This window comes from Cyrtonyx montezumae, unplaced genomic scaffold (genome assembly GCF_038088225.1).
Source record: "Cyrtonyx montezumae isolate F1298 unplaced genomic scaffold, pur_monq_1.0 scaffold_3, whole genome shotgun sequence".
Taxonomy (NCBI): Eukaryota; Metazoa; Chordata; class Aves; order Galliformes; family Odontophoridae; genus Cyrtonyx; species Cyrtonyx montezumae.
This window is the reverse complement of record NW_027072034.1, coordinates 137989860-138015136: the sequence shown is the minus strand read 5'-3', so window position 1 is coordinate 138015136 and position 25277 is coordinate 137989860. Positions and strand designations below refer to the sequence as shown.

Genomic DNA, 25277 nt, shown 5'->3' with positions numbered 1-25277 from the left:
GTTGAAAGTTTTATTTCATTTTGTTATCAATTAAAATGTATATAAGCAAAATAATAATAATAATAATAATCCAATTATGATGTACCTACATTCACAACAACACATAAGTCTGTTTGAAACTGCAGCATAATCTCATGAATCTATGTGGTTCTGAGTATACGAGGGTAGTGTGTTACATATCCCTGTTTCTGTTGTGAAAATATCATTCCTTGCTTCTCACTTAGAGGAAACCTAAAGAAATCCTTTCAGCCTTTTCAGTAGAAAGCTAGTTGTTAATCCACCGGAGGATTAACAGACTGTGTGCATGAAATACAGTGTGAGAGCTTCAGACTGGACAGGGAAAAGCTAAACTACATCTAAGCATACACATTGGCTGCACAGGGGAGTAGAAGTGTAATACCAAAAGCAGCACTGCAACTCCAGCTCTCCACTCAGGCAGAGCTGAAGCTGCTACAGTCTCTACCTGAAAGATGCATGCAACCACCCAGCTCTCTTCATAGCCCTGGAGCTAGCAATGCAGAAACATACACTGTGCCTGGGAAGCTTTCCCAGCTTCTAAGCACATCAGCTGCAAAGCAGGTGTAGTAAGTCACCAGACAATGTGCAGCACACTGGTATCAGTCCAACAGGTCTATAGTGCTATTGCTACTCTTTGGTAAACAAAATACACACGATGATTTAATAAGGGGAAAATAAAAACAGGAGAGCTTTAGACTGCCATTTTGTACCTCAGAGCTGCAAGGACTGCGAGCTAAATTATCCAACTGTGTTGAGTTATGTCAAATGAAAGGTGAGTCTTTAGCAGACTAACCCAAATGCCAATGCTTATGCAACACTTGTACCGGATATCAGAACGGAATCACCTCATGCAGACAAAAATAGAAATAGCCATTACTTGATGGTACCCAGAGAAAGCTCCAGATGACCTAAGGAGAACATGCTGAGAGAATGAAGAGCCACTACAAGAAATACCAACATCTGAAAAAAAAAATTCCAAATGACCTATTTATTTGTTTTTAACTACAACAAATTAAAAATGCTCCTTAAAAGTGGTATGTTTAATATCATCCATGAGGGAGAAAAAAGATGGAAAAACGGAAGACAGAAAGCTGACCTTTTGCAGCTGAGCACGCATCCAGCTTACAGAGCACCTGACATAACTACTTTCTCCTGGGAAGAGCACATAGATGGCACTCTGATAAGCAATATCCTGCAACTCTTCTAATGCACGTGGAAGAAGGTAAATAAACCTAGCTAAAAACATATCTTGCTTGTCACTTCTCCATTAAATGACTGCGCTGATGAAGGAGATGCTCTCAAAATAGCTACTCACACCGCATAGGTTTTGCAAACCGGATTTGTGTGGCTGCAGTTTCAGCAAAAAGTTTTTTGTTTTTGTTTTTCCTTTTTCTAAATTATTATATTTTAGCTCTTCTAAAGAGACTTGTTTGCCAGCTCTCCCTTTTTTTAAGGAGCTGAGATGCAAGCAGGAGTTCCAAAACACAGGAAAAACTCGTGCTCTGAGGCCCCTATTAAATAACACCCACAGGGAGACCAAGAATGAGCCCTGCCGATGCTTCAGCAGCACCAAGCAGCAAAACCAGGACGGAAACGTCCACTCAGCTCCTGACGCGACTGAGTCTGCGCATGCGCATACTCTCCTGCTGTCTGCGGGCGCGCGCCCACTGGCACCGCGTAGCTCCGCTTCCCGCCTCTTTTTCGTGCTCGCGGCGTTGCCATGGGGATCAACGGTCGCCCGGACGCCCAACCGCTCATTTGGCTGCGGGTTGCTGTTCGTGCAGCAGGGTTTCGCGTTGTGCTCTGGGCTCCTCGTCCCGGTAGCCTCCTGAGACGACATGAAGAAGATATTCACATTCGGAAAGAAGAAACGGGAGCCGCCGCCGTCCTGCAGCGCCGCTTCTCCGTGCCCCGCCGGTGCGTACGAGCTCCGGCCGAAGAAGCTGAGCAAGCTGCACCGAGCGGCCGCTGCAGGAGTGCTGGTCCAGGTGCGGCAGGCGCTGAAGAAGTGCAGCATCGATGGACGTGACAAGGAGCAGCGGTGAGGGTGGCGGGACGGGATGGGACGGGCGCGGCTGTAGCAAGGAGCTTTTGGGTGATCTGCCTTGGAGGAACTGATCTTGTGGAGGAGGCTCATCAGCCTGCCCGTGATGGGATCTGCTAGGGCGGGAGGGAACGGCCTCAGATTGTGCCAGGGGAGGTTCAGGTTGGATGCTGAAGTCAACTTTTTGTTCAGAAGAGCGGTTGTGCACTGGCACGTGCTGACCAGGGGGGCGGTGAAGTCACCGTCCCTAAGAAATGTGTAGGAGTGATACTAAGGGACACGGTTTAATGCGCAGCGTTGGTGATAGGTGGACAGGTGGACTGGATATCTTGGAGGCCTTTTCCAACCTTTAATGATTGTGTGAAAAAGAAAAACACTCCCTATAAATTCTTGACGAGTTGCAGGATTTTACGTGACCTTGGAGGGAGAAAGATGCTGACTGCTTTCTAGCTCATCTGCTGCTCTGCTGGAGCAGGTGTCCCATGCAGGAGGAACTGTGCCTTCTGTTTGTGCTGCCTTGCCCTGTGTTTTTAGGGGGGAAAATGCATCTGTTCAGCCTTCATAAAAGAAGCTTCAGGGGGGATCTGAGCCATGTCTATAAGTATCTAAGGAATGGGAGGCAAACGGATGAGGCTGTACTCTTCTCTGCAGTGTGTGGTGATAGGAATAGGGGTAATGGCCACAAACTGAAGCATAGGAAGTTCTGCGCAAATGTGTGTGGGATATTCTTCGCAGTGCAGTGCCGGAGCACTGGCACAGGCTGCACAGAGAGGCGGTGAAGTCTCCTTCTCTGGAGACGTTCAAAACCCACCTGGACACCCACGTGTGCAACCTAGGCTAGGGAGCTGCTTTGGCAGGGGGTTGGACTCAAAGAGGTCTCTTCCAGCCCCTACAGTTCTGTGATTCGGTGAAACTCCTGCAGGTACTGTTTGGATGACTGCAGCTTTGGATACAAGCACACTGAGTAGTTGTCGTCAGACCCTTAGCAGTTTGAAAAAGCCCCTTTCTTTCTGTCTTTAACCTGAAGAAAAGAAGTTTAATTTTCTCATGCATATTGGAAACACAGCTTTCCCTCTCAGAAGGGGACTTCCTCTGTGATATCCCATTTATATCATAGCTGTAAGCACCAGGAAGGTCAGGTATTATTTGTTTTAGTCAGGATACCAGTGTTCTGCCATCTGCTCTGCCAGACGTTGTCAGATGTAGAACACTTTTGCACCAAACTGGTTGCAGTAATAACCAAGCTAGTGCATGAATATTATTCCTATATTTTTACTTTAGCATGTTACAGTCAGGCAATAAGTAGACTGTGTTACCCTGACTGAATATATCAAACATTTTGGCTATGGATGTGTCTAGAGTGGATAGTAGGAGGCTCTTACTATTCCATTAAGTGTTGTGTGCAGGTATGGGATTATTTTTCTCAAATGCATTTCCTCTCTTTCTATAGTCTTAGTAAACAACTGGCAGACGGGGAGAACACAGGGGAAGCTTCTGCACGTGATAGCCAAGACATCGCAGTACCTATGACTCCTGACAAGTCTAGTGCTACTGGCTTTACCTTGGGTGCACCTGCTATGGACCGAGGTAGGATTTTTAACTGTGGTAGAGCTAATGAGAAAATCATGATGGTTTCTTCCTTAGGTTGGTTTGTATCTTTTTAGTTTACGGCGCTTAGTATTGATTTTGGTGGAAGCATCAGTTCGACTGTTGCAAGAAGTTTTATGAATGTGCTTGCTTGCGGCTACTTTGAAATGCATCTCAACAGATTGTGAGGACAGTTGTGATTTGTGTTCATTACATCTATCCACTCATACAGTTGTCACCTTCAGCACCCATCAAGTTGCTCCATTATTTGAGTTTTCCTTTTGGCAAGGAGGAGAAGGGAAGACGGGGAACAAACTAGGTTAGAGTGACCTTGTTTATTCAGGTGTGCAGTTTTTCTTAGAGATGCTCTTTCAGATCCTTGCTCAGAAGATCAGATTGCAACAGCTGTAGTTTTGTCCTGAATTGTTTTATCTTTTGTAGCAGTGAAGCAGCAGATGACTTGCAAGAAGATGCATGTTTTGTTGAGTTCCACAGGATTTCTGTCACTTTGTTTTAATTGTGATAGTCTCACCCGTACTAAGCTCCTTGTAGAAAGTCACATAACTTCTCACCTTCAATTACAGTTGTTTTTGTGCTGTGGAGACATTAACAAAAATTGTCTTGGACAGGCAACTTCATCAGCAACAATGGTACAGTGTTTGTGTATACTGCATCTTTTTGGACATGGTTTGGTTTATGATAAAAGTGATGCTTTTCTTCAGCTCCAATCGGTTTTATTTAAGGAAGACCACAGGACTTTGTGATCCAGAAATACTGTAGCCTTGGCTCGTTGCTTTGTAATTAAAGGAAGGGAACTCCTTTAAAATCCAGGCAGCGTTTATATGCTCATATTGCCCCAAAGGAATCTTAGAAAACCACTGTTTTAGTATAAAGGAAATGTTTACCTTGCCATTTACATTTCAGGCCCCCCTAACATAGGAGATTTTATTTATTCCTTATTTTTAAGGGCTTTGTGTCAGAATTATGTCAAACACAATTCATTATCTATTACACTTGCTCATCATTTATTATTATTATTGTAAGGCGTTGGGAAGTATAAACAAAGAATACACGGCATATTTTTTCTTCCCAGACTCTTCACAGATATAATAGATTTTAGACCCAAGTGACTTAGGAGCAGTTGCTTTGAAATCGACATTGGTTGGAAAAGTTTCTCGTAGGTTGGTTTTGCAGATTTGTTTGCTTGCTCTTCGGTGGGGCTTGATACAGTTGGTTTAATCATCAAAATCCTGTTTTCATCCCAAACCCACTCAGTTGCTACCTTCTGTGCATGTAGATAGTTTCTCTTTTTCTCCACAGTAAGGGCTGACAGGCCTGGATCACTTTACAATATGAAGGATTCTTATTCTGAGTAGAAGGTAGACTAAATATTAGGATGGAATTGTTTACTGTGAGGGTGGTGAGACGCTGGTCCAGGTTGCCCAGTGAGGCTGTGGATGCCTTGAACCTTGAATGCCCCAGAGGCATTCAAGGCCAGGCTGGATGGAGCAGCCTGGTCTAGAGGGAGGTGCCTGTGCCTAAAGCAGGGGGGTTGGAACTCAGTTTAAATCTTAACGGTCTTTTCCAACAGACTCTTAGAGGTGACCCAGCAGGTGAACTGGAGGGCACAGAGGGAAACTTCAGTAGCATAGTAGGAACAATATTGGAATTAATTTTGCAGTCTCTGGCTTGCATCCACACTCTGCATCATGCGATTCCTTTTAATATGCCACAGTAACAGTCCTCAAAGTGTTCGTTAGAGGAGAAGCTGGGATTCCAAGGCAGAGACCAGAGAAATGCCCACTTTGGAATTATTTTCTTTTATTTTGCTTTTCTCTGTTATTTTTCTGCCATTTAAAACGTTGACCTTATTCTTTCTGCTACATTTGTACTTTCTAGTTAGACGACTGTGAAGAATGTTGAACAGGTCAGCATCTTTAAGAAGTTCGCTCATGATTATTTGAATATCAGAACATGAACCTTTTTATTAATCACAGGCAAATTGATTTCCAGAACTAACGTATTGAATGACCGACCTCTTGGATTTTAAGTAGGAGTTTATTTTTAAGAAAAATAATAATGGTGCAGTTCTTATTTTGAGTTATGTCTTCAGTGACTGTTTTTAGCCACTGTAGCACGTACTAGTGTGCCGTTCCTTCACTGTTTCCCCAAGTTGTTAGAGAATTAGTCTCGGCATTGTAAAGCTCTTAGAAAAGTACATCAGCACTCCTGTGTGATTTATATCTCCTGAGGTCAGATAAAACTTTTCCTATATTCCCCCGTTGAGGAAACAGAGGAAAACAGAAAGGATGAGAAACCATCTTGAGATCTTTTCAACCCAAGCCCATTCTGTGATCCTTTTTATCTGTTTCATAAATGTATGTTTCTGATAATAGCTGTTTTTCCACATTATTGCATGTATTGTGATAAAATCAATATAAACAGGACGACCTTCTGCTCCAGAGAAAAGTGACAGCTTTGTTGTGAAAGAATTTGATGAAGGGATACGGTTCCATTACTTCTCTTTTGAAACACGGATGTATATATGCACACAAATGCACATCATAGTCACAGTGCTTTCTCCCAGTGCTGTAGCTTTGTCTGTGTGCTTTTTGTGTTTTCCAGTCTTCTAAGATTTTAAATTTATTCTGATGTCATTGTTTCGTCTGTGCTTTCCATGCCTTTCCCTTAGTGGATATAGGAATGCAACCATCTCCTAAGCAGACATCAAGAAAAGGAGAATGAAGGAAAGGTATTATGCACAGCAGTATTTTAAATATGAAACATGTCTTGTGATGCACTAACACATCATAGGTTTATTATCTTGCAGATCCATATCTTGGTGGTTTAAGATCTATAAGTTAGAGTGAATTTGGGGCAGATTTATTTGTTTGCATGTTTTGCATGAGTTCATTATTACTGAATTCAGCGTTTGCTTTTGTCGCTTGTGATAGCGTTTTGTTTTTTGGGTTGTATGTTTGTTTGCTTGGTAGTCTGTTCTTCTGTTGCTCAGAAATGGGGACGGGATTCAAATAAAGTGGAAACAGGCAATCCCTAGGGACTAGATCTCATTTCTGTGTCAATGCATCATGGCTGTGACTTTGGTCTAGCTGAAAGCTATCTCGTGAAATTCTTGTCCTGCCTTGAAAAGGATAGTGCGACCTGGTTTTGATCATTGGTTCTATGTATTATATGTTGAAAGCAAAAGTTCAGATAAGTTAATGAGCTGTTTTGATTAATTCTAGCGATACTTAATGAAGTTGTAACTGAAGTCACCTGTCCAGTGTTTAACTGTTCTACACAGCAGCAATTTTCTGTTGTGTGTGTAAAGTTAGCAGATAGAGTCTTAGTACTGAGTTAGTTAGTTATATGTACTGCAGTATTCTGTTAGCGTTTAAGAATGTTCTGTGTTTGTCTGTAGAGGAAAACATCAAAAATCAGACTGTAAGCATTTAATCCATTTAACGTTAGAACATTAACATTGGAAGTTTCAGCCTCTTGGTGAATCTCTCTACATGAGATTTCACTGAATGTGTATACTGTATTGCATCTTCAGAAAGCTGTGTTCAGATCAGGGAATATTCTCAGCTAATCTCTGTGTTTAGGAAATACAGAATTTGTACTCTCATTTGCCCTTCATTTTGTTAATGATCGTTAACAATTAGTTCAAGAACTTTGGGAATGCTGACTTCTATGTGGAGGTCAGATACGTTTGTTTTTCCTTGTTTGCTGGGAATCAAAGTCCTTCTATTTTGTCTTGGTTGTTAAGAGGACAAAAGTTGTTTTCCTACCGTGCAGTTTTCATCAGTACATCAATGACCCGAAGGATATATCTACTTAAAGGCACTTTCATAAAGTTTGCAAATGATCTGATATTAGGGAGATGGTTGGATATGCTTCAGCACAGAGCTGGCATTCAGAGGGACTTTGGCCAATTGGTGAAGTGGATTTGGCAGACACTGTAAGAAATCCATCAAAGGCAAATACCAAGACCCTCATGGTGAGGAACAATCCCTTCCTACAAAACATGGTGGGACTGTGTGACAGGGTGGCAGAAAGGACAGAGACCTGGCAGAGGGCGAGCTGAGCATGAGCCAGCAGGGTGCTGTGGCAGCTAAGAGCTGCAGCCTGGGCTGTTTTAAGAGCAGGAAAGCCAGGAGACGAGAAACGTGATTGTCTGCCCCTATTTGGCACTCACTAGACTGTGCCTTGATCCTTGGTTGTAGTTCTGAGTTCCTGCTACAAGAGAGGTTAATGGTTCAGCAGTGAGCTAATTGTCTAGGGAGCCATCATTTTTGTGAAGGAGTATTTGCCCCGTGAGAGGGGGCTGAGAAAATGGGCTTACTCAGCCTGAAGAAGAGGGAGCTTTGAAAGGTCCTAACAGTGGCTTCTAATGCGGATCAAAAGACACAGCCAGGTGCTTCCCTGTGATACCTGGCAGGAGGTGGAAGTGCAAGAGCCACGTGGAAATGGAAGCAAGAAAGTTTCTAACTGGAAATGAAAAGTGTTGCCATGATAAGGATGGCAAAAGAGAGAGGTTGGACCGTTTCTCTTCTTGGAGGTGCTCAAGACTACACTGAATAAAGCCCTAACCAACTTTTCCTGACCTGAAAGCTGAGCTGGCTTTAAGTAGTTGGCTGATAGACTTCTGGAGATCCCTTCTGATGCGACTTACCGTATGATCTTAGGTGTGAATTACTACCTCCACTGGACTGATGAAAACTTGCAGTGTAGTATAGCATGCCCGGGTAATGCTCCTTTTGTCTCTTGTATATCCTTCGATGATTCACTGTGGAGAACTGCTGGTGATTCTTCTATCTAAGGACAGCCTTTAGCTCTCAAGTATGCTTTTTGATTTTCTTTACGTTTTTCAGAATAATCCATAGCTTGGAAGAGCAGCAAATAAAATGCAAATATCTCTCATCTGTTTTTATCATTTTATTTTTACAATATAGTTTGAAAAAGCACTGTTTTGTAGATGCTTTCCTTCGTGGTGTTTTTATTGAATTGGCCACTCCAGCTTCCATACTATTATGAACCGTTTTTCCGTGTTCAGTGTTGGTACTGATTAATTTTTACTATGCAAAATCTAATTTCCACTTTTCCATTTATATTTGAACAGCAATAGATGGCATTTCCGGAGGAGGTTCAATAAGGTGAGACTTCTAAAAATACCAAACACTTACTTGAGAAATGATTTGAGAGAACCAGTATTTATTTTGCTTTGTTTTCTAAGAAGTTCTGAAAAAGAGGACGATAGTGACAGTTGGCATACTACTGACGAAGAAGAACTGAATTTTACCTCCAAGGTACAGTGCCTTTGTAGGAAAATGGCTATGTCAAGTAAGTTATTTTAAGGCAGTTCTCTATTAGATTGCAGTAAACTGCTTTTCCAGACAATTCAATTTTTTCTCCTTAAAAGGAGTCTCTGGTCTGTCAACCTTTCTTCAGCTCTGAGTTTTTCCAAAAAGAGATGTACCTTTGGCAGAACATGCAGTAGATTTATGGTCTGGGGCAAAAACGCAGTAGATACCAAGATAAAAAAACAGATTTTTGTAGCTGTTCATTGAGTCAGATTTGCAGACTTTAGGGGTTGTAAGTTAATAACCTATTTTGTTCTCTTTCAAACTTTGCTATGGTTTCCCCTAGTTTACATGGTAGAATGCTAACTGATAATCAAAAAGAATATTTATTTATCAAAATCTAGTCAAACTGTTCATCACCTGGTTCTCTTTTCTTTCTCACTAGGTTCCTTGAGTGCTTAATGCTTGAGCTGCTCAAATAAGGATTTTTTTCTTTTTTCCTTTCTCTGTGGGATGACATTCCATGCTTGTACATAATCTCACGCTGCATTATTTTCTTTGGTTTTGGATACTTTGATTTTACTCTTTTTATAAGCTACATCTGCTCACTCCTACTGTTCTTATTGATGTTCTGAAGGATTGACGTTTTTTTCAGTGATGTCTGGAGTATGTAGTCAGTTGCACTGGGATTCTGCAATGATTAGGATTTGGTAGTTCAACACACTCTGCAATGCTGGAGATGGAAGCATGTGTACTTTAAACATCATTCCATTTGCTTACATTGATTTAAATTGAAGTGATGCATATTTCAAGCGTTGTTTTGAAATTTACAGATCTGTCACTGACTGATAGTTTTTTAAAAAAAAAAAACATTTTTCTTGGGATTGTTATGCATCTACAGATAGTTTTGAAGTAAAATAGTCACTGACTTGTATACATGAAGAATGTTTGTGTAATTAAAATTGAAGGATCTAGAAAGCATATAAGTACTTTCAAAAGGAGTCAGCCCTTTATTTACTGTTCAAGATTTGATGTAGGTAAAAGATTTGTTTAAAAACAAACAAGCTAATAAAAATAGATCAAATAATTCTTTTAAAATGTATTTTCATTTGTAGAAGCCACAGAAGCCAAACTTGGCAGTGTGCATTATTTTCTTTGTTTTTGAATACTTTGATTTTACACTTTATATAAACTACATCTGCTCACTCCTACTGTTCTTATTAATGTTCTTATTAACAGAACTTAAGTACTGAAAGAAGGTAGTAGACGTGGAAAAAGAGTGGAGCCTGGGAGCAGAATGGCTGGTACAAGCGTTGGCTGACTGAGATGCTCCTCTCCATTGTGAAAGATTTTTGCAGAGTTAAGATGTGGAGAGAGAAAAGGGCCTGTATAACCAGTGTGAGAAGATCAATGGTCTTGGCCTCTTGGGACACCAAGGCTGCAGGCCTAATTCTGAAGGGAACACAAACCAAGGAGCATGTTGCAGGGACTGTGACACGTGATATGAGCAGTCAGCACCATTGAGGAATAGAGTGTGAAGTCAGAGCTACGAGGAGACTGCAGAGAGGATGCAGTTGGTGGGTTTGAGGCGTGGTACAGCTTTGGTAGATGTTTTGCTTTTTGATTTTTGGGCTGAGGGCAGGAACCAACAGGCTTTCCTAGTAAATATTTTTCTTGGAAGCTTGGAATGGAATTTAATAATTCTGACTCCGGGGAGCACAAATGATTGTAATGTAGCCAGTTCTCCTTGTGGTGGGTAGTAAAAAGCTTGTTAATCACTCACACTGTGTTAACACAGCTCGCAGGGTGTTGTAGAGTGCCAGATAGTAGAAAGTGATGGAGGATGGGGAATTTAAGGCAGTTGTGTTCTACATTGTTGTTGATAGTTTTGTTGGTTTCTGTTTGGTCGGGTTTTTTTGTTGTTGTTGTTTTGTTTTCTTAAGTAGTGTACTAAAACATAAAGTCCTTTTAGCCTGCCTTCTCTCTATAACTGGTAAAAGCAATGCTCGTGATCAGAGAAATCTAAAGGAAGAAAAACCATTGTTTCTAAACTACATCCTTCTATTTCCTTCTTAAAATAAATAAATAAATAAGGTGATTCCCTTTGAATTGAGCCCTGCCCCTGATGAGGCTTGTTTACCTCGTGTTGTTGCTGCTCTATGTCTGTAACTGGGGGTCTTTGAAGTTCTTACACGGTAGATTGTGTGTTCAGTTGGTGGTGGGACAAAGTTAGGTCAAACTGCTTACGTGGGCCTCCTAGCTACTGGCTTTGGAGTTGGTTTTCTAGCATGATGTTGATACAGCATGGTTTACTGCACATAAAAACTTGTTAGCTGCTCAGGGGAGCTTGTGTGAGGATTGTTTTTCTCACTGTCCAGCTCTATTCTGCCGATGCAGTTGGAATTAAATGGTTGTCTCCCGAGTGAGCAGCACAGACATTTAGATTTTTCTGTATAGAACTTCTATCTTTTGTAGATACACTTAATCCATTTTTCAAAAGTGTTCAACAAATACCGAGTGTGTTGGCTGTTTTTATCCGTTCTGTCTGAGATAAGTAACAAGACAAAAGTGAGCAGGGTCTGTAGCTAGCCCTCCTCTTGGTTGTTCTTTTCTTGTTGTTGTTTTTGCTTTTTTGTGAGGAAAAACAAACTCATCCCCTACCCCTTTCTTAAAAATACAAGACTAAGATTTTCAAGGTAGCCTTAATCTCTGTTAGCTTTGCCTTGTTAGCCTTTAATAGCCTTTAATCAACACAAATCACACTTGTTTTCTTTTTGCAATGGAGTGATTGGTGCATTCTCTCACCACTGTGGGGTACAAGCCCCTCGAGCATAAGCTCCTTGTTTATTATCAACATCTTGATTTCCCATGTTAATTTCTTTTGTGGCTGTCTGGTTTGCCAAGCTTGATCAACATGAGAGAATAGTTCAGATGAGACGTGAGGATGTTTTTTCCCTTTTATTAGAGATATAAAAACCTTTGATACAAAGGTTAAATTAAAGATTGAAGATTAAATTACATTACAGAAAAAACAAGTTTGTACCAATTCTCATGCATGTGTTTTACATTGTACAGTCGGATTCCGAAAGCCTGAGAAAAGTATCACCTGGTGTGTTGCTCCCAGCTGCAGCTGAACATGGAGCGTGCTTGCTGAATATTTCAGGGGAGCACAACAATGGTAACTTTCTCATAGATTGGATTTGTCTGTGTTTATAGACAAGTGAACTTTTTCTAGTGTTTTCCATAGGAGCCCTGTTGTGTTCTGGGTGTGTGCTTTAGCAGTGAAGAAATGCTGGGCTCTTGTTAATTAACACCAGTTAACACTGCTCTTGCTGGCCTGGAAGTTCTCGCGTGTGTTGTGTGTGTTGTCTGGACATGTATGTATTTTTTTTGCTTTAATTTGCTGCTCAACGTGGTAAGAGTGGTGTCTGGTTGAGTTAAACTTGAGGATAAATTCAGGTTTTGTTGCTAAGGGTTTCTGCCTGCAGCTTGTGGCATTTACCTCATGACCATCCTGATTGAGCATGAGAGAGCAGGAAAGTTTTGTTATCGGAATAAAACTTGTCTCTTTTTAAAAATGATTTGGCAGTCCAGCTTATAACATGGGTACAGCGACATAACTGAAAAGGCTAATCCAATTTTAGCTTAGTAGGCTGGAACCAGATCTTTGCAAGCTTCTGGGAGCTCTAAATCAGCTTTTCAATTGTCTTGAAAGTCTGCTTCATATGATTCAGCTAAGTTAAGTTTGAAATCAGTATGGAAAGGGGGAAGAGGTGATTATGGTGATCTTTCTATGGTGCATCTGTGTTACTTGACCACCAAGTGAACTAAAATCAAATCTTGATGTTTTTTTGTTGTTGTAGTAAGTTGTAATAAGTCATGTTCATTACAAAAATGTGATTTCTTCACTGTAGATGAGTGCTCCAATTCTGTCTTTCATGCGCCATCATCATCTGAAGAAGAGATTGTCATGGAAGCCATTGAAAGCTGTGGGGAGCAGGTATGTGAAAACAGATATTATGAGTTATAGTCTGAATTAGTGAACTGTGTTATGCATTTAGGTAAAAGAAAGCTTACCTCTCAGTAAATAGTTCTGAAAAGAGAGTCTTGTACGTGAGGATTTTATCATCTGAAGTTAGATACTATCTTCTTAGAGTGGTGTAAAATGCTTGCTGCTGCGATGGATACTTGACATCGTCCTGATATGTTTCCAGCCGGTTTGCTTAAACACTGCAGTGTTTTTCTTTGTGTGCAGTGCTGAGAAACAGTGCAGTTGTGGTTTTTTTTTCCTATCCAAAATATGTATTCAATTGGGAGCAAGATTTTTCTATTGTCTGATTGTTTCTTTGATAAAATATGCCATATTTTCCTCTTTGTAAGAGAAAGATCAAGCAAAAACCTGAAATATGATGATCTGTCAATGCTTTCTCTGCTTCTGCAAAAGGTAGCCTTGTGTGATCAAGTTAAAAAGTGTTTGAAAATAATTTTTGGAGGCCATTATGGAGGAATATAAAGCAGGCATTTCGTTTGCATTGGGCATACAGGACAGGACTGGGTAGGGATCTCCAGTGAGTGTCTAGAGTCTTCTGTAATACCTCAAGGGACAGTGGAGCAAGTATTTTCAACCACATGCCCAGGCACCGTGGAAGAGGGATGTGAATTTCAAGAGGTAGAGAACAGAACTTAAGTACTGAAAGAAGGTAGTAGACGTGCAAAAAGAGTGAAGCCTGGGAGCAGAATGGCTGGTACAAGCGTTGGCCGACTGAGATTCTCCTCTCCATTGTGAAAGATTTTTGCAGAATTAAGATGTGGAGAGAGAAAAGGGCCTGTATAACCAGTGTGAGAAGATCAATGGTCTTGGCCTCCTGGGACACCAAGGCTGCAGGCCTAATTCTGAAGGGAACACAAACCAAGGAGCATGTTGCAGGGACTGTGACATGTGATATGAGCAGTCAGCACCATTGAGGAATAGAGTGTGAAGTCAGAGCTACGAGGAGACTGCAGAGAGGATGCAGTTGGTGGGTTTGAGGCGTGGTACAGCTTTGGTAGATGTTTTGCTTTTTGATTTTTGGGCTGAGGGCAGGAACCAACAGGTTTTCCTAGTAAATATTTTTCTTGGAAGCTTGGAATGGAATTTAATAATTCTGACTCCGGGGAGCACAAATGATTGTAATGTAGCCAGTTCTCCTTGTGGTGGGTAGTAAAAAGCTTGTTAATCACTCACACTGTGTTAACACAGCTCGCAGGGTGTTGTAGAGTGCCAGATAGTAGAAAGTGATGGAGGATGGGGAATTTGAGGCAGTTGTGTTCTACATTGTTGTTGATAGTTTTGTTGGTTTCTGTTTGGTCGGGTTTTTTTGTTGTTGTTGTTTTTTTTTCTTAAGTAGTGTACTAAAACATAAAGTCCTTTTAGCCTGCCTTCTCTCTATAACTGGTAAAAGCAATGCTCGTGATCAGAGAAATCTAAAGGAAGAAAAACCATTGTTTCTAAACTACATCCTTCTATTTCCTTCTTAAAATAAATAAATAAATAAATAAGGTAGTTTTTTTATTTTTGTGGCATGATCGGATAAGTCTGCAACATCATCACTTGGCTTAACCGTAATTTCCTTTTTCTTGGTAATTTGTCTGTCTCTATCTGCTTATTTAAGGTTAAATGTATTTTAGAAACTACTAACTTGGTAGAAAGGACAGCACATGTAAAGCAGACAGACAGAGCAGAAATTTCTCCTCAGGAAGCCCTAGCAAAAAACAAGGAATCCCACAGTGCTGACAAGCAGTTAAATCTAAAATCGTGGGAAGGAAGATATGAAAGAATGTGGCTTGAAAATGAGAAAATGGAATTGAAAGCAATTTTTAAAAAGGTTACAGCAAAGCTGAAGCAGCTGTTTGGTGAAATTGATGAATCTGAAAAAACTACGTCCCTTGCGGCAGAAGTGGCAGAAGATGACTTCAAGGATGAACTGGAGAATTTTTGTGTTTCATCTTGGGAGACAGAATCAAGTAATAAGTTAGAAAGTAAAGGTGAATTTGGAGTTACGAAACTTAACGCAGACCTAGAAGAACCCAAATTGGAAATTGTCATTTCAAATTGTGCCGTCCTTCCTGATCACAGTAATTTAAATGCAAACATGGACAATATCTGGAGTGCAGATGAAGAAGACTGTGCTAAGTGCACAGATAATACAGAAGTACCTCTAGCAAAAGGAGAGGAAATGGAAGAGAATGAGAATGGGATTAGTAGGAATGTAGAGGTAAGTCCTGAATATTCCCTGAGACATTGTCTAGAAACAAATATTTTGGATGGCATTTCTAATATTCCTCCTAAAATAAGACGGATTTCCACAAATGATGAAAGTACACTTGGTTTGATAAGAGAGAGGAAATTTGACAAGGATTTCCAGAGACTGCCTTAGTGAAATCAAGGAAATGGGAGGAATGGAAATAAAAAACTAGAGACTAGAGTGGTACTTTTCTCAAAACCTTCTAATTACGTTGTGGGGAAAACAAAATGTAGTGTTTCTGTTTAACAATAGGTGGCAGTCAGTTCCAGTGTAAGTAGTGATCACCTCACTGCTGTAAAAAGAAATGCATACAAGTACACCAATTTTGATTCTCAGTCAAGGAATGAAAATAGCTTCTGAACAGGGTCTTGACTAATCTCTTCGTTTGCTGTGATTTGTGCATGGTGTGCCTTCATTGCCTTTCACTAAAACTCCTGATTGCTGTGAAACTTTCTGCTTGTGAGTTTGGGGTTTCTTTTTCCTCGTCATTAAGGAAGTGCTCCGTCATTCATCCGCTCTTTATTTTGTGTTTCTACAAGTAATGGTGTGTAGTCCATCTAATTCCTTATCCATCAGTCATGACTTATTGTTTCTGTCCTAAGGGCTGTGTTTTTTTGTGATACTTTAAATCATGAGTGAAATCAGAGTATTTTCAATGACTTCATACATTTTGTGGAGCAATTTTTTGTTTTTTGTTTTATTTTTCATTATTTCAGAAGTCAGCCTTAGATTCTTTGGTCTTACATACAGTTTTTATCGCCTTTAGGAACAAAAAAATACATGAAGCTTAACTTTCTCTTCGTAGGTTGAGAAGGAAGAAGGGAAGCAGAAACATTTCAAAAAGCAAACAATGGAGAAACAAGATCTTGATAAATTCAGTACACCAGCAGGCGATATTACCAGTCAACCAGTGAAAGAAAAGTTTGCTCTAAGGAAGAATGAAGAAAAAACTGAGAGTGAAAGAACGATAGAAGAAGAAATGCACACAGAGAATTCTTCATCTGAAGAGAGATTAAAATTAACAGAAATGCCACTAAAAAGGTAAACTAATAAAATAACCTGTAATTTTTATTTGTAATATTTAGGGGTTCTAGCTTCAGGGTTTTTCTGGTCTTGTGTTTGAAGCACTTTCCTCAGTGAAAGCTATGCCGAGTTGTCCCATGATTCTCAAGCTTTTAAAAATATGTTTTTCTAAGAACTGAGTGCACATTGGACGTTCAATTTTATTTCACTGGAGGAGATAGAGATCTTGTGAATTTCTTCCTTAAAACGGACACTAATGGGGTCTTCAGAATCTTAGCTGGAGATTGAGAAGAAGCTATTTTCCTAATAAATAGCCACTCAGAACAGAAAAGCAGAAACTTAATTTATTTTCTCCCTTTTCTAGGAGATGCTAGTGTTCCTCGTGTACTTGTTTTCATTAAACTCAGATCCCCTTTGTCAGGAAAAAGGGAAAGATAATATTACCAAACAGGTCTAAAAAGTTTGAAGAAGACACAGATGCTTTTGCATAACTCTAGGCAGGATTTTTTTATCTGTGTCTTCTTGAGGAAAATCTGTGCTCTATGTGCATCCCCTGATTGGGACAGAGAAGCGTTACAGCTTGAATGTTTTCCAAGATCTTGGGAATCAAGTCTGTGTTTTATCGCAGACATCTTTAGTCTTGTCTTTGTTGTGTTGTTTTTTTTCCTAGAGTGTTTCTTTTTTTATGTAATGTACGCAATTGGTGATTTTTTTTCTTTCTGTTCAATGCTGTAAATCTGTTCTGAATGCAAAAAGGAAGAAGAAAAAGAAGAAGAAAAGGCAGTCTTCAAAGAAGAAGGCTAAGCAGAAGATTCAAGGATTAATGGATGATAGCACTGTCAGTGAAACATCTCAAGATGAAGAAAGGTACTAAATATAAGGAATATTATAAATAATTTAATAATTACAAAAATTGGCCTGAAAACGAAAGGTAAGATTTATAAACTGAATGCATAGGGATTGTTCTATGCCAAACAAGACCTGGGGGTACAGGTGGTTGGCGAGCTGGATGTGAGCCATGTGGAGAAAACAAGGTACAGTGGGTACAGGCTGCACTGGGAGAAGTATCATCTTGGTATAAAAGATGTTTTTGAAGGAGAACAGTCAATTCCTGGAACAGTCTTCCCAGTGACATGATAGAATTTCCTGTGATTGGAGATCTTCAGGACACAGTTGGACTGGGTGCAAGATAGTCTCCTTTAGGCTCCCTTTCCCCACGTGGGCCTAATGACCCTTTAAGGTCCCTTTCAACCTGAACTGTTCTATAATTCCTAATACCATGCAGAAAACATAGCCATTCAGTACACATAAAGAGGTGTTTTTGTTGTTTCTTTTTTTTTTTGCCTTCGACTACATGTAAAAAAGTTTTGTTATTAAACTGTAGTTTAATTTTCTTCTGAAACTAAGTTTTCAGAGCAATTTCAGTTATTGTTTGTAATGCAGTATAAGCATTCCAGTACTGAAGTGTCTTTCTGTTTTCCAGACGTGCAACAAGAACAGGGAGCAAGAAGAAAAAGGTACTGTAAAATTACGTTTTTATCAGCTTTTAATCACTTAAAGGGTAATAGCTTTTACATCAAGTTCAAGATGCAAACGATTTCTGCTAGTATGCAACTTTGTACTGTTTTAGCCAAATCTCTGAGTGAGAGGATGAATTGTTCTTGCATTTATAATGATCTGCAATAATATAGTGTTGTATACTTACCACACTGTATTGTCTGTAGGTCAGCACACAGATGGCTGTTACTGATGACCTTGATTTAACACAGTCCTCTGACACAACTACATGGGATGCTGAGTGGACAACTTCAAACTGCAAAAAAGCTATGTTGCTGTTAGAACAGCTTAGTGCGGTTTATGCAGGTAAACTTCTAAATCACTTTGTTTTCTGTTACAAGTTCCTCTCTTTTTTCCTGCTGGTACCTCTTAGTAAGTCATGACAAATTGCTCCCCAAAATATCTTTGCCAAAAAAAAAATATATATAATCAAATATGCTTGCATGTATACACATAGCTTGATATAAATATAAGCAGCACTAATTTTCTTAATCTTTTCTAATAATTCAAAATGCACATATGGATTACCTGCCCTCTCACTTCTATTCTTCAGCAGGACAGGAGGTGAAAATAGAATTTAAAAAGTTCAAGAACTGACATAAAGGCAGGGCCATCACTAATTGCTGTCATGGGCAAAACAGGCTCCACTTGGGGAAAATTGATTTCATTGTTTGCCAATTAAATTTGGTAGTGGGAACGATAAAAAGAAATAAATGAAACACCTTCCACCCACCACTTTCACACACTTAATTTTGCTCCTTCAGCCTCTTCATGCTTTTCCCCTGCTCTAGCATAAGTCCCTCTACAGGCTGTAGTGCGGGCTGCAGGAAAACACCTGCTCCATTATGGTCCTCTCCACAGGTTGATTAGGAATCTGCTTCCACACCTGGAGTGCATCCTCCTTCCTCTCTCTCCTTCATCTTACCTTTACGTTACCACTGCTATTATTTACGCTTTTTTTTTTCCTCCTTCTCTGTCTATGTGGTATTTTTTGCCCTTTCCAATACATGCTTTCTGGGAGGTACCATGAGCTTGGCTGATAGGCTAAACTGTGTCCTGCAGTGGGTCTGTTGGACTCGTCTGTATTTGGCACGGTCTTCTCTGTCTGTCTTACAGAGACTTCCTGAAAACCTTGTCACCTAGCCCCAGTACAGCAATGAATTAAATAGATTGTACGTGCAATCTCGTGTATTTTTTTCCTCCATATAGGTTCTGCTGTGCCGCTGAAAATTCAAAACATACTCCTTGAATATGAACAGATGATAGGTCGTGAAAAAAACCACCATACAGCTGTCCAGAGCAAAGCCTGGAAATTGGAAAATGAAAAAGAGGAGTTGCAATTAATAGCAGAAGAGACTAAAGATTTGAAATCCATGTTGGCTCACCAAGAAGTTGAATTCAAAAGTGACATCCAAAGCCTTAAGTATGCAATCTTGTATTTGATCATGTGTGTTATCCTGATCACGTTTTAGAAGATGCTGACGGTCTAGCCACCAACAACGTGCCATGTCCCCTAGTGCTACATCCATGTATCTCTGAAGTACCTCTATGGATAGGGAAGTACAAGTATTTTTAAGAGTCGCGCTTCACAGATTTTGTCTTTGTACCTTCCGTTTTTAAATAAAATTAGGAACTGTGGCAACTCCACAGACTGCCAATTGAAGCAGTTTAGTGGGTGTGTTTGACTGAAGGTCAAATTTGAGATCATTCCCTTGTCCTCATCTGCTAGATGCAGATGGTTTATAATTACTGTTTACACTATTTCAGGGGAGTGGCCAGCAGGCATTATACAAAATACATCAAGAACGAATTCCAAGCCGTGCACATGGGATGGAGGGATCCCTTGTGAGGATAGCCAGGGAAATGCTCGGGTTTGTGAACTGCTTTGCTGAGAAGGCCCTGGGAGCTTTGGCAGATTTAAGCCTCACAAAAGCCAGAATGATCTCACAGCCCTGTAGGCCGAGAGTATCCTGGCTTCTGTTAAGAGGAGCAGAGCGTCAAGAAGCTGAGGGGAGTGATAGCTCTTGTTGGTCTTTTTTGCTGCACCGAGTCCAACTTTTGGACTCTCCATACATGAGATCATAATCAGCACGTGTGAGTGCAGCGGAGGCATTCTAGGCCGATCACAGAGCACGAAGCACTTCTCTCTGTGAGAAGAAGTCGAGGAGGTGTGTCAGAAGTCTCCCAGTGTCTGGAAGGGGATTATGAGTAAGACAGAGCAGTTCCTAATTTGGCCTGGATTTGATTCTGAATGTTTTTCAAAATTCCCAAACATCTATAAATTGCAAGGAATTAATTTTTTTTCTATATGAAATCTCAAAACTATTAGCTACACATTTGTAAAAGCTGTACTTTTTGAGAAATTAAAGCAATAATTATAAGCCATTTAAATCCTAATGTTACAGCCAGTCTTTTGAGCTATTTATTAGTGGTCACTACTAATGAAGCAGATTCATTTTCCAGACTTAGTAAAGCGGATTTTTTGGGGCACCTCTTTATGTTCATAGTTGCTTTCTTATTTGTTGACAAAGATATTGGAAAAATATTCAAAATAACTACCAAATACGAACATACTTTCTTGTTTACTTACTGTGGACACGCAGTGAACAGTTTTAACCACATCAGTGAACAGTTTTAGCCAATCAAACTGCTGATGGTTTCAGTTATTAAAAAAAATAAAGCCTCACATTCTCCAAGGCTTTTTTTATCAGATTGAAAATCAAGTTGCTGATATTCCTCCTACATGTAGATCCAATGACTTTTAGAACTGTGCTTTTCAATCATTCTGAGCTTAACATTTCTAAATCTGTTTTTGGAATACTGTCCTTACTCTTTCAGAATAAAAATAAAAAGGTTACTCTACACGTGGTGAACAGTTGTTGTAGTCTTAGAGGAGGCTTGCTTAAAAGTTTTTGGATCTGTCTTAGGTTAAGTGATGTGCTCTTTTGTTAGCACTACTTGCAGTCTCCATGAGTTCTCACTATGTAGATGATGTTCACTACATCAAGAACAGTTTATTTTGATATTAAAAGTTTATGGTATTTTGATCTGGTGAGACAGTGAGCTTATTTTGAATGAAGTGTGCACCTGTAATGTGAAGTTTTGGGGTTTTTTTTAAAAATTTTAGAAGTGTACATTCTTCATATCTGCCTACATAAACTGGAAAATACATGATGAATTTTATACGTCACTTAATGGCTTATTTGTCAGTCTTGTACAGCTCACGTACAAGATGTCTTCCACCACTAATGGGTTGAAATTGGATTTTAAAAGTTTAAAATTACAGCAAAAATATTGCATTTGAAAAGATGTGGCATTTTTACAGTTTGTTTCTGCGAGCTCATAATGTGGCATATTTACTTTTTTGTCAGTGCTTTAATTCCTCAAATATTCTCTTTCAAATCCCAGATTTTCTTTGAAACAAGAAGAGGAAAGGAGGCTTAAAGCTGAAATGCAAAATGAAACAATGAAAGAACAACTGAGGAAGAAAGAAGATCAGTATTATAGAGAGACAGAGAAGAAACAACAACTTGAATTGCATGCAAGGAATTTAGAAACAGAGTTAATATCGCTGAGAAAACTCTTGAAGCAGGTATATTAAACATTCAGTTTTTCTGTTTCTTGATACTAATTGATACTGTATTCTGGGATGTCCACTGAAAATGTACCTTGTTTGTGCAACAGGCATTAGGTAATTATCTTGGTACATTTTGAGGACATATTACAAACATAGTAAGAGCACATGAAAATGGTCCTTAGGGATCTTCAGTGGCCACACTGTTCTGGCAGGAGCAATAAATGGTTAGCATCACCTCTTTCAGTTTGCCTGAATGTAATGGCAGTGTGGTTTGCATTAGTTTGCCTCCTGGTCTGTTTGTTCAGTTGGCCAGTCCTCTTCTGGGTCTCACCTCATTAGTAGTCTTCGTAAATCTCGTACAGCTCAATTTGTACAGCAGTATTGCTAGCTTTTGGTAAACTGAAAATATAATGACATGTTCTGAAGCATTTCTAAATGTTAGCACTGATTTACAGATGTAGGCTTAAGCCCTTGCAGTAGCATATAGTTAATGGAATTAGTGTGCTTTTGGAAATGTTACTTGTTGGCTTTATGCTGTTCTTACAGGCAGATCTTTGCCTGTAAGCATATAAGTGTACATCTCTATTTTCAGTGTGTATATATAGTATGTTAGAAAGATAACTTGGGTTTCTGCTTAAACTCTGTACATTTCCAAGAAAGGTAGTTTTACCTTTTTCTTTTGTTACAGAGTGTGATTCGTTAAGTATAAAACTTTAGAGCGCTAATTTTTTGCAACAGGTTGGAAAAGACCTCCAAGATCATCAAGTCCAACAGCAACCAAACCATACTACCCTAACTCTAACAACCCACTGCTAAATCATGTCCCTGAGCACCACATCCAGATGGGTTTTAAACACATTCCGGGATGGTGACTCAACCACCTCCCGGAGGAGCCTATTCCAGTGCTTAACCAGTTAACATGCAGTGCTTAAACATGTTTATTTGCAAACATGGAAGATTGATGTTCAGGCCGTTCTATGATTTTATGATAAACAGCTCTTATTAGAATTAATAGAACGTAAGAATGCAAAGAATGAAACAGGAAGGTATTGCTAATTGTGATTTTGCTCAGGATTCACAAGTTTCATTATATTGCTGTAGACTGAAGAAGAGCGTGATGAAATACAGATGCAGCTCACTCAGGAAAAGAGTGCTAGAGCCCTACAAGAAGGAATTTTGAACAGCCACCTGCAGAGGCAGAAGGATCTGGAAGTACAGTCAAGGAAGACTATGGAAAAAAATTCAGAGGTAAGCAGTTCCATTTCTAATGCATGTGATTATATTTCACTGTGCTCATTCTAAAGTCATAAGAAAAATAACTCTTTGTGCCTGTTGGTGGATTATCTACAGTTTATCACTATGACCTGGTTTTGTTACTGCTTTCTTTAAAAAACTCTGGATAGCAGCATCAATCCCATATATACCTGAATTGCATGTGGAAGTAGGAAGCCACTGGAAAATAAGATGCTGTTTACCCAGTTTCTTAAGCTATCTGCTGTTCTTCATTGTGTAGTTGTTACCATCATTTTTAAGGTTTTTAGTTGTGAAACACACAGATATTTTGGGATTAACTAGGAAAGAACTTGGTTGAGGCTGTTTGTGATCCCATTGCTTGGGTTTTGAAATGATTATTATACTACCACCACATTTTTGTTTCCATTTTTTTTCATCATTTGCCTGTATCCATTATTTTTATCTCAACCCATGAGTTCAATTTTGTTTCCAGATCTCTCCCTCATCCCACTTAGCGGTGAGGAGTGAGCAAATGACTGTGTGGTGCCTGGCTGCCTGCCAGGTTAAACCACAAGTGACTATTTATTCATGTCCTTTATCACTCAGGAATCTGACACTAGTGAAAGAGAAAAGGATCTGTTGTACAAAAATCAGTTACTGCAGGAAGAGATTGCTATGCTAAGACTAGAGTTTGATCAAGTAAAACTAAGGCACCAGGAGGATGAAGGAAAATATGTAGTGGACAATGAGACTATGAAAGAAAAAAATGAAGATCTTAAGAAGGAACTTAAACTGAATGAGGAAGCCTTAACACAGACAGTACTTCAGTACAGCGGTCAGCTGAATTTCCTCAGAACAGAATCTGCAGTGCTAACTTCCAAGCTTGAACAGACAAAAGAAATCAAAGACAGACTGGCAATAGAGATTGAATCATTCCGTTCTCGCTTGAACGCTGCTGTCCAGGATCTTGAACGTCATCAGTCATTGAAAAGTGATGTCGAACGAACATTTCAGAGAGAACGTGAAGAGTGGCTTCGTTTACAAGACAAGCTCCATCATGAGCTCTGTGATATGCGAGAAGCCACCAAGGGCTTGACTCAGCAGCTGAGTAAAATGGAAAGCAAAGCTAGTAGCCTAGAAAATGAGCTTCACCGTTTGAAACAGACACTTCAAGAAGAAACACTGCTTCTAGAATTGACACAAAAAGAATTAAATCAAGCCCAGTGGCAGGCAAAGGAAAGTCATCATGCTTGGCAACTTGAGAAAGATCAAGTCAGCAAATTTATGATAAAGCAGGAATCTATGCAGGAGCGATTGGCTCAGTTCCAAAGTGAAAATATTTTACTCCATCAGCAGCTGGAAGATTTGCAGAACAAGGGGATTATGAAAGAAAAGGCTGTGAACGATGTCCAGGACAGATTTAATGATACTTTCAACAAACTCAGGGCTGATACTGAAAAGCAAGTTTACCTCGTGGAAGAGAGAAACAAGGAATTAAATACCGAGTGTACTGATTTAAGGGAACAAGTCTTTAAACACGAGACTGACAAAGTAGAAAGAGAGGTAAGCTATACAACTAGAATAAATTAAAATGCTTCCGTTCATAAAATGACTTTGTATTTCTAAAACGCATCAGGTATGTTATATGCATAGGACTGAATTTTGTAGTTTTGTTCTGGTTCATTGTTTTTCTCTTGGAGTTAAGGAAGACTTTGGTAAATGGTCACTGCTCAGATCTGAGCAGAAATTAGAGAAATACAGGGCTTGGTCAAGAAGATGATCCTTCAGAATTTTTTCATCCTTTCTCCTTAGTCCCCTGTAGAGTGCTGCTTTTCTACACATATTGCACTGTCAACACAAAAAAAAATAGTATTAGAAGAACCATCCAATATTCAAGGGTAGAGAGGTGAACATGCAGATAAGTGAAGTGATGAGGGATGGATTTATAGTATGTTCATGCAGAAGAAAGAGAAGAAAAAACCACTTCTTCTTAAGATGATAGAAAATTGAAGTGTTAGTGTTATGCAGTTATTAATTTATGTGTGTGTTTTAGGAGTTCTGAGGCATGTGCCAATCCTCCAAGAAGTTGATTTCAGACACTGATTGAAGTCTTACGTATTTTCTGATGGGTAGACTTATGTAAATGTGTTCATTCTTTATGATTCTGCAAAAATCTGTTTAGCCAGACAGAAGAAAGACTTATTAGGAACTAAGTAAATCTCCTCCCGAAAATTGATAGAGCGCATGAATATGAAATGTGCTGCCATGCAGATTACTAGCATTCTTGGTGTCTTGAATGTGCAAGGAACAAGTATTGCTCCCATATCTGCATGTAGATTACAGAAAATGAGAAAGACTGGAACATAACAGGGATGGTAGGAGCAAGGAATTCCTTGTACCTTCTTCAGCAAAGGGGTTGGACTCAGATGATCTCTTGAAGTCCCTTCCAATGCCTGCAATTCTGTGATTGTGAGCAGTTATACAGCTGTAGGTAATGGGAGAATACGTTATGAATGTTCTTAGAAGTAAAGTATTCTCGATTCCAGGTAGGGTAATGATTAAGAAGTTGACTTAACCATTTTGGTTAATCTTTCTTTCCTTTCTAGAGAAAAGGAAATGATCACATTCAGTTTTTAGATACCTTGATAATA

General features: G+C 39.6%; 1 protein-coding gene across 1 annotated transcript in view; it reads left to right on the top strand.

Annotated features, from left to right (window-relative positions):
• The first annotated feature begins 1856 nt into the window (after positions 1-1856).
• Positions 1857-25277, top strand: part of LOC136051479 (ankyrin repeat domain-containing protein 26-like) — a 34681-nt gene continuing 11260 nt past the window's right edge. The window contains exons 1-13 of the mRNA XM_065740919.1: positions 1857-2059; positions 3513-3649; positions 12867-12952; positions 14604-15367; positions 15873-15882; positions 16042-16276; positions 16991-17126; positions 17743-17776; positions 17984-18122; positions 19026-19239; positions 21225-21408; positions 22495-22641; positions 23233-24189. Coding sequence (XP_065596991.1) covers positions 1857-2059; positions 3513-3649; positions 12867-12952; positions 14604-15367; positions 15873-15882; positions 16042-16276; positions 16991-17126; positions 17743-17776; positions 17984-18122; positions 19026-19239; positions 21225-21408; positions 22495-22641; positions 23233-24189 — 3246 coding nt within the window. The remainder of the gene's footprint in view (positions 2060-3512; positions 3650-12866; positions 12953-14603; positions 15368-15872; positions 15883-16041; positions 16277-16990; positions 17127-17742; positions 17777-17983; positions 18123-19025; positions 19240-21224; positions 21409-22494; positions 22642-23232; positions 24190-25277) is intronic.